This window comes from Stegostoma tigrinum, unplaced genomic scaffold (assembly GCF_030684315.1).
Source record: "Stegostoma tigrinum isolate sSteTig4 unplaced genomic scaffold, sSteTig4.hap1 scaffold_70, whole genome shotgun sequence".
Lineage (NCBI taxonomy): Eukaryota > Metazoa > Chordata > Chondrichthyes > Orectolobiformes > Stegostomatidae > Stegostoma > Stegostoma tigrinum.
Window position 1 is genome coordinate 1,593,560 of NW_026728643.1, and position 10,130 is coordinate 1,603,689.

At 43.4% G+C, this 10,130-nt stretch overlaps 1 protein-coding gene across 1 annotated transcript; it reads left to right on the forward strand.

Annotated features, from left to right (window-relative positions):
- Positions 1-882: 882 nt before the first annotated feature.
- Positions 883-8,878, forward strand: LOC132209187 (uncharacterized). Its single transcript, XM_059644331.1, has 2 exons — positions 883-1,042; positions 6,934-8,878. The coding sequence occupies exon 2, from the start codon at positions 6,936-6,938 to the stop codon at positions 7,734-7,736; it is 801 nt and encodes a 266-aa protein (XP_059500314.1). The 5' UTR covers positions 883-1,042; positions 6,934-6,935; the 3' UTR covers positions 7,737-8,878.
- Positions 8,879-10,130: the final 1,252 nt, after the last annotated feature.

A 10,130-nucleotide genomic window follows, 5' to 3' on the forward strand; every position in this document is an offset into this window, starting at 1 on the left:
AAATAAACTTAAAACAAAACCCTGAATTCAGCTGCAGTGCTACCAGGGCTCACCACTACCTCCAAAACACTGGCCATCTCCCAAATCTGTCCAGAGAGTTTTGAAACTGGACTTGGACTGATATTCACACAGTCCCTCTTAACAGGGAAGTGCATGGAGCAGAGTAGCCAATGAACGAGGACCGGGCACATTGCTCGTCCAAATGCAGCTCAACGTTTGTAAAAAATGACCTGCCAACAATCATGTCTCATAAGTTTATCTCTGTTGATGACTTCTGGTGTGCCAACTAATCTCTGCAATTGTGCACCTTGGACCCAATCGTGAATGAAGATGTTATAAAAGGTGAAGCACACCTGCAGCACGTGTTTCCTGACATTGAATCCTTCATTAACAATATCCAGCACTCGTTACTCCACATGTCACTGTCCACACAGAATTGTCCAGTGACAATGATGGTCAGAATATTCCCAACCCAACATTCTTGTGTGTGACTGGAGATAGAAATTTCTCTGGAAAATTTCTCAGCACATCTAACTGTTAACAGCCAAATCACATTACTGAACACCGACATCCTTCGGTAGTACCCACTTTCCAATTGTCCAAAAAGCACACACCTACCCATGTCTTCAGTTCAATTTTATGATTACAATATAAATATGATGAGAACTGAGCACAGATCACAGTAAAGGACTTTGAAATTATAACGCTTGTTGCCATACCCAAGATCAAATGATTATTAAGTGCAAGGACATTGAAAATATACAATTATTTTTCCCGTGTTCTAATATATGCGCTCATATTTACACACAATTATTTTCATGGTAACAGTGTCATGGTGTCGGATCAAACTTTGACGAGGAAACCTCCTGCTGAATCCCCTCTCCTAGCTGGTGGATCAGCCTTTGTATTATCCAGTCCCTTCAGCTGTTTGTTTGTATCACAGAAAATGAATGGATTAAGGTGAAGACCTGGTCTAATGCTAGAAATCCGTGGAGGAGTCTGAAGGAGATCACCCCATCGACACTTTTGTCTGAACATTGTTGTGAGTATTTCAGCCTCATGTTTTCGATTGTTCTGAGGAAGGGCCACTGGAGCCAAAACGTTCACGCTGTTTTTTTGTTCTCCACAGGTGCTGCCAGACCTGCTGAGCTTTTCCAGCAACTTCTGTTTTTATTATATTTTCTGCTGTTGTGTAGGGCTCTTCCATCATTGAAGGTGATATTTGTGGAGCGTCCTCCTCCAGTGAGTTCTTTGATTGTCCAACACCATTCAGGACTGGATGTCGCATCATTAGAAAGATTATGTGTGATTCGTTGGCTCTGGGTTCACTAATATCTGTCCATCATTTGCTGCTTGTTCTGTTTGCTGAGGAAGTGGTCTTCACCTCATTTTATAGATGGGTTTGCTGCTGCTATTGACAGGATTTCCTGTGTTGTTTGCTGAACAAGGGTTTATCCCTGGCTTGGCCATCATAATAAAAAGTGGGATATGCTGGGCAATGGTCTTCGAAATCATGCTGGAGTAAAATTCTGCTGTTGTTGGTGACCCAAATCTCCTCTTGCAGCCCAGCGTTGAGTTGCCAAATTTACTTGAAATCTCACCTATTTAGTACGGCATTAGTGTCAAACATTTGATGAACGGTATTCCCAATGTAAAAGTGGGACTTCATCTTTTGAAATAGTGTGTGCAGTAGCCACTGTTACTGATACAGTCATGGATCCGCGTACCCGCATCTGGCAGATTGGTGACGATGAGTTCCAGTACATTTCTCCCTCTTAGTCGGTCCCTCCCCATCAGTAGCTGCCTCAGCTGAGCAGCTATGTTCTTTCAAACCCAAACATTTCCATGAGCATTGCTGCTGCCGATTCTCTCTTGTTGGTGATTTTGAAATGAACCACCCTGTATACATTCTTCATATTTCCCACTCTCTCATTGTTTCCTCCAAGTTTTGCTCATTGTGGAGGAACACTGATCCACCAGTTCAGGAAGATGATTCACCCAGAAATTTCTGTGTCAAAGTGTGATCTGACACCATGAGGCTTTGTTATGTCACATTGTTGCTTGACTGGCCTGTAGGATGGCTCTCCCAGTTTTGTCACTAGTTCCCAGACACTAGCAAGGACAACTTTGCACCATCTACAAGGCTTCTCATTTTTGCATCTGTCAACTGAGGGGGCTGCAGGTCCTCTGCTGCCCTGTATGACACTGACTCCATGGCTCTTGGGATTAAACCCTCCAAGGTCTCACTCCTTCAGTTACTCCCAGTTCCTTGTCAGTGGCACAGATTTCTAAAATTTGTTCCCTTGAATGTGTAATTCTGTGTTTTTAAACTGTCCAGCTGTGCCTCTAACTTTCCTTGCCAACACTGCTAACTACTACATCCATCTCCTTCTACATCCCTTCTTATCTCTCTAGCCTTCTCCTGTCCCACTCGCCCTACCTATCTCTGTGACCTTTTCCAGCCCCTTCGCCCTCTCCGTCTCTCTAACGTCCTCAGCCCCATTCACCCTTCCTATCTCTTTGGCCTTTTCCAGCTCCACTCATTCTCCCAATCTCTCTAACCTCCCAGCACCATTCAGCTTACTAATCTATTTAATCTCTGCCAGACCCATTCACTGTCCTCATTTCTGTAAGCTGCCGGACCCATTCGCCTTTCCTATGTCTTCCACCTCCACCTGTCCCACTCGTCCTCCTATCTCTCTAACCTAACCAGCCCTATTCACGGTCTCCATCTCTATAACCTCCCAGCCCCATTCACCCTTCCCATCTCTCTAATCTCCTAAAGTCCCATTCGCCCTCCCTGTCTCTCTAAACACCTCCAGTGCCACTTACTCTCCCTAGCTCTCTAACCTCCCAGCCCCATTCAGCTTCCTGATTTCTTGAAGCTCCGCCAGCTCCATTCACACTCTCCATCTCTTTCGCCTCCTCCAGCCCTCCCTATCTCTCTAACTTAGAGCTGACACACGTCTCCTGTTATACTGTGAATGAATGAAGAAAACAATCTCTGTAACCTGTTCCAGCATGCAAAGGCCTCGCTATCTCTGTACTGTTTCTCGCCCCACAATCTCATTACTGTAACTTCCGGAGCCCATAAAACCTTGAATTTCCTCCAGATTTCATTCCTTCTTTTCTCTGTAACATCATCCATCAGTTACACTACTCCCAAATTTGGCATCACCTCCTTCCCCATCCCATCCTTCTCTCAGTAAACTCCTTCAGCATCTACTCCATCTCTCCTGCAGCCACTTCAGCTCTCCCTATTTCTATGATTTTCTCCAGCACCTACGCTACTCTCCATCCCTGTAGCCTCCCACAGCTCTGATAACCTCTCTATCTCTGTCACCTTCTCCAGCACCTACACCCTTCCATATACTTGCAATTTGCTCATGCATGTACATGCATCTCTTATCCTTGTAACCTCCTCTGTCCCCCGAAAACTTCCTCATGTTGAGTGGCATGGTAGATCATTGGTTAGCATTGCTGCCTCACAGTGCCCAGGACCTAGGCTCAATTCTAGCCTCAGGAGAATGTCTGTGTGGAATTTGTACATTATCCCTGTGTTTGTGTGGGTTTCTGCTGGGCGCTCTGGTTTTCTCCCACAGTCCAAAGATTTGCATGTTAGGTGGACTGGCTATGGGAATTGCAGGGATGGGGTAGGGGAGGTGTGTCGACGTGGACTTACCAGGCCACTGTAGGGATACTGTACTGTTATCTGTTGTATGTGAACAGCAGAAGACCTATAAATCCCTCAGTCCCATTTCAGAGACAAAGGAGGAAACCGTTCAGTACCTCGAGCCTGATTTGGTGGAACAATAGAGACGCTTCAGCCCATTGAACATTTACACAGGAGCAGTTAGATCCCTTTAGACCTCAAATGTCTTCCACAGCAACAGGAGGAGGATATTCAGATTTTGAGCCTCTGACTTAGTTTCAGGTGCTAGTGTCTGTGACCCTGGGAACATGAAGAGGGCATTCAATCAATCAAGTTTGTAAAACAGGAAAATAATGAGGCCGTTTGGCCAGACAAGCCTCTTACACAGCAAGCAGAGTAGAACTTTTAACCTTTCGTGTCTGTTACACAGGATTGGAAATTAATCCAGAGGCTACAGAAAGGGAGGAGCTAAGAATATTCATCTTCATTAGGGAATGAAATTCAATAAGAAACTACTGAGATTGAAGACAATTTTTAGAATCTATGTCTAAGCAATTTAAAATAAGGACATTTGAAAATCAAACTGCAATCCATCAGCGTCAGCAAGGGCTTTTGTTTTGAAATATGAATTATCTTTGAGTAATTTTCTCGAGCTCTTTCAACATGTGACCAGCAAGCTGGATCGCAGGAATTGTGTGGGTATATGCAAGATAAGATCAACTGGTGCAGGTGTAATTTATTAGCTTGGATAGAGGATTGGCTAACCAGCAAAATGCAGAGACATGTGTCAAAAAAGTTGCACATGCATTTATTTTCAGATGACACTAAAATAGCTAGGAAAGTAAGTTGTGAGGAAGAAATAAGAAAATTACAAATGGATATGGGTAGCTTAGGTTAAGGGGATAACATTTTCCAGATAAAATTTAAGGTAGATAGGTATGAGCTTATCCATTTTCGTCAGAGGAGTAGAAAGGGAACATATTGTATGGAAGAACTTCAGAGTGCTTTTGTGCAGAGGATCTGAATGCCCTCCTCCATGATTTGTAGAAAGCTAGCATGAAAATACAGCAGGAAATAAGCAAGGCAAATGGAATTCCCAAATTTATTCCAAAAGGAAAATAGCGTAAGAGTAGGGAAGTGGCTGCATTCATGCAAGACATTACTGAGACTGCAACAGGAGCAATATGAACAGCTTTGGCAATGAGAGATGTAGTAACATTGCAATCAGTTCAGAAGAGGTTCACCAGTTGATTTTTGAGATAAGTGGTTTATTTACGAAGAGAGATGGAGCATTTTAGTCTTATACTCTTTGGAATTTAGAAGAATGAGAGAAGACCTTATTGAAGAATGTAAGATGTAAAAGGGGACTGATAATGTAGACGTAGAGAGTATATTTCTTCATGTGAAACTATCCAGAAAAACAAGTCATCTGTAGCAGAGTTAATATGGAATGAGTACAAATTGACTCTGTCAAATTGTTATGAATCTTTGGAATTCACTCCCCGATGGTTCGGGGATGCTGGGACAGTAAGTAAATGAAGGTTCTGGAGAAGTAGCAGGAATGTGGAGACAAGATGAGAGCAGATTCGAGCTGCTGAATTACTTCTTGTTGTTATGTGTTTGTTTATTTTTTTCTGCAGCATTCAGCAAATCAAATGTGCTACACAGGTATAACAAGGTGTTGAGCTGGGTGAACACAGCAGGCCAAGCATTATCAGAGGAGCAGGAAGGCTGATGTTTCAGGCCTCGACCCTTCTTCAGAAAAAAGGTTCTTTCTGAAGAAGGGCCTTGGCCTGAAACATCAGCCTACCTGCTGCTCTGATGCTGTTTGGCCTGCTGTGTTCATCCAGCTCTACACATTGTTATCCCAGATTCTCCAGCATTGGCAGTTCCTACAATCTCTTTGCTGCGCTGGAACTGGGGAAGGATTGGTTATTAACCAGGAAACAGACAGTCTTTATCAATGTGACCAAACATAAACCTGTGCAGTCACACAGTAATCATTGCTGGTCCCCAGCGCTTGTAATGTTTACCAGTAATTTGGATGAGTGAAAAAAAATGCACTCCAACTAAAATTTGTGATGACACTAAGATAGGCAGGAAATTAAATTATGGAGGGGAGCTGGAAATTCTGTAATTGGACAAAGACAGGTTCAGTCAGTCGTCAACAAATTGGTGGATGGAATACAACGTGGATAAATGTGAACCTGTCAAATTTTAATGAAGAAGAAAGGCAGGATATGACATAAGATGAGGCTGATTACAGGATTGAGTGATACCGCAAGTACTGGAGCATATTGACCCTTTCAGACATTAGGAATGTTGCTCCATCTCCTTGATGCTCTGCTCCCTGTTGTTGCCAGTGGCCCCATTGCTCTCAGTAAATACTTGATAATTTAATGTGGTTGGTTTGTAATGATGTTTGGTGATGTGGAGTGTAGTTTGAAACTTCAGCGATTGGTCTTTATTTGAAATGCCATTCTTTCTTTCTATGTGGAGACATGAAGAAAATAGGGATGGCTAACTACTTCTGTATGCAGAAACTGTGGCTGCTGCCAGGACGGGGGGCATTCACCACCATGATGTACTGTGCATGGTCACACTGCTACATTTAATTGAATGAGAGGTCCTCCAGTTCCTCTGCCTCTGCGCATTGACAGGGGGACATTGCAGAGCCACGTAGATGAGAAAAAAGAAAAGGAAAAGAAACAGTTTGAATTCCAATTAAAAGCAGAGGAAATAAAAGGTGAGAGGGTTTATTTTCAGAATTAAGAGAGAAAGAGAAGAAATGGAGAAAGAGCGAAACACAAAACAGAAAGAGGGACAGTTTGAACTTCAGAAGTTGGCATTAGAGATGAAAGTCAACTTAAAACGACGGAGGTGAAAGGTAAAGGTCGGCTTCGTAAGCAAGATAGTGATGACAAACAAAACCATCATAACCAAAGGCCTGATGGGAATTTGTTTAAATAAGTTCAAGTGTTGCCTTAACTTTGAAGAGAAAGATGCAAAAGTATTTTTCACTTCATTTCAGAAAGTGGCTAAATACATGGAAAAGCCAGTGACTATGTGGGTATTGTTGATCCAAACAAAGTTGGCAGGTAGAACTGGTGAGGTATTTGCATCACTATGGGTGTGAGGGGGGCTCCTGGTTTGTGAATTTTTGGTAGTCCGTAGAAGCGTGGTGTGTTGGATCCATCTGGTTTCATTTTTTGGAAGTCTCTCTTGTTTAATTATCCAGACTTTTGAAGTTTTTTGAGTAAGGCTGTGATTCGGTTCTCTAGTTATGGCGTCGGGTCTATCGCCACCTGTTGGCAAGTGTCGGTATCTGCAAGCAGTGCGTTCGCTTTCTCAAGCCCTCAGACCCATAGTGTCGCTACCTGGAACACCAACCTACAGATTAGCCAAGGAACTACACCAAAGACTAAAACACCTAGTAGAAGACTCCCACCACTCCATTCGCTCCACCCAAGAATTCCCGAACACCATCAATAACACAAAGATAGTAGAGGATGAAATAATGGTCTCCTTTGACGTAACAGCCCTGTTCACATCCATCAACATCAACCTGGCTAAAGAAACACTGACGACACTATTAGAAGAACCGAAGACACATACACCAGACACCACCAGCCTCATCAGCAAGGACAACATCATCAAGCTAGTGGACCTATGCCTCACCACCCACTTCACTTTCACTAATAAAACCTACAGACAAACCAACGGTACACCCACGGGATCTCCGATATCAGGGTTCTTAGCAGAGGCAGTAATGCAGAGACTCGAACAAACAGCTCTGCCAACCATCCAACCCAAACTTTGGGTCCGCTATGTTGATGACACCTTTGTCATCAATAAACAAAACAAATTAGAGGAAACCTTCAAGACCATCAATAATACCCTTTACTGGCATAACATTCACAAAAGAGGAGGAAAACAACAACAATCTGCCATTCCTAGATGTCACAGTAGAGCGAACAGTCAATGGGGAACTTCAAACCAGCGTCTACAGGAAAACAACACATACGGACCAAATACTGAACTACAGGAGCAACCATCCCAACACCCACAAACGAAGCTGCATTAGAACATTATTCCAACGAGCCACCACACACTGCAGCACAGAGGAACTACGAAGAGCAGAAGAAAATACAGCGTATTCAAAAAGAATGTGTACTCAGCAACAAACCCAAACAAACAGACAAAACGGGCCCAGAAACCATAACCACGCTCCCCTACATCAAAAACATTTCCGAAATGACTGCCAGACTACTCGGACCTCTTGGCATCAGCTTCCATCGTGAATATGAATCTGACCAATCCTAGTTTCATTTGTGATGTGTCCTAGCTGGCAACTAGGCAACATCAAAAATGTGATGTCGTCTCTTCTCTGTGTTTGTAGTTCCTCAGGCCTCTGATTGTTTCGGTGATGAAAACAGTAAAATGGGCAACAAGTCCCGAGAATAGTGTAGACCTCCAATTGTACAGTACCTCCTCAGATCTTTGCTTGGGGACTTTGCACATCACGTTGGTGCCAGTTTCTGCTTCTCAACTGGTCAGTCACTGAAACGGCTGGAGCTCGAGATCACCCACATACACTGTATCTGCAGGTTCAGCTCAAACAATTATAGCAACGACGTATCTACCTCTCACCCACCAGACCTTTATTATGAGATTGCATTTACACAGCACCATCAATGCTTCACCTCGGTTCCACTCGGCTGTGATACCGTACTGTCCAATCAGAGTGGTGTGTCCCTTTTGATCTTTTGATTTTACATTTTGTATCTGACACCTATCTCACTACCCCGGATGAAGGAGTGATGCTCTGAAAGCTTGTGGTTTCAAATAAACCTGTTGGACTATAACCTGGTGTCACGTAATTTCTGACCTTGCCTGCACCAGTCCAACCCCGTCCCCAGCGGGTGATTTTGCACAGTTTGCTGACGTCTGTTTCCCTGAATCAACGGATCAACATCAGAATGTACATTGAAAAGATACTAGCTCGGGGCCATGCGGATGCATTGCTTTGGGTCAAGTTCTCCAATTTAACCCACGCAAAATTCATGACAAGATTGAATTCAACATACACCCATCAGGACCCTCTCTTCCCCTGCTCCACACAGAGTGAGACAGAGACAAGCAGCGGGATTTGACCCCTCTTCGTAATTCCCCGCTGCCTGTAGAAAGCGGCCACTGCAGCTTCGATCAGCGGCTTCCTGCTCGTCCTGGGACACAATTTACAGAAACTCATTTCTAGTGAACGGTTTTTCTCCTGTGAAAGAGTTGAAAAAGCTTTTGTTAAATTTGACAATGGCTGCAGCAGATTTTCCCTGTCTTCGGAACCTTTCTGCCCAAATGCCTATCTCCAAATTAGAAGCAACAAGATTTTTTGATGAGAACAACAATATATAAAAAAACTCTGCTCACATTTAATGAAAGGGAGGGAAAAACACAACTTGTTCGGATAATGAGGGAGCAGCACTGTAAGGCGAATGTAATAACTGCCACACCGCAGAAAAACAGTGGGCCACTGACCCTACTTTTTACACTGCCTTGGTCTATTATGCACAGACTATCCATTCATCTATTACATTGCAGTACCTCATGCATGAGACCCTCTTTCAGATGACACCTGTGCTTGCAGTGTTGAGTCTGTATTTTGTTGATTCAACGAGAGGCTGTAAGTTCATTTCTTTCTGGGACCTGTGAGAATTTTCACCATCTGCTGCATCCAACATCCAAAGGAGCTCTTTAAACTTTGTTTAAAATTATTTCTGATGCAACAGTATTAACTCCACCAGCCAGAAATGCGTTTGAAATACTGTATTCTTGTTTGTCCTTCCAGGTGTTTGAGAAAGGTATTTCGGATGCAGTTGATGTGAGGAATGTTCCAGTTAAGCAGGAAGAATGAGATGGAGCAGTATAAATTGCAGCGTAATGAGGAAACAATGGGGCAGTAATATGGACAGGGAGGTGACCGAATAATTTTCTTCTTTGGTGTAAACAGAGTCTGATTTTAAATCTGAATTTGAACAATATAAGTCAGATGAGTGAAATCCTTGCTTTCTGGTGGTTGGTCTCTCCTGAGGTGTCACTTTCGGGGGAACGTATCTGATTGCTCCCATTTGTGGGTGAAAATGAGGTTCAGTTCCCCGAGGGGGACAAGAACACAGTTTTACCATCTCAAACTTCAGTCCCATTTATTGAGACTTTTGAGATTGAAATGTCACAGGGAAAGTATTATTGAGATGAACACTTGAAACGCCACAGCATACAAGGCTACAGACCAAGTGCTGGAAACTGGGATTGAGGGGCTGTGATTCAAACATTTTGGAAGAGAAAAGAAGTAAAAACTGCATCATTAAGAAACAATGCACATACTTCTGAAGTCATTCCTGTGGCCTAGTGGTTTGGATTTGACACTTTCACCACCGCAGGCCGGGTGTGATACCCAGTTAGGGAATCAGGATTGTTGTTC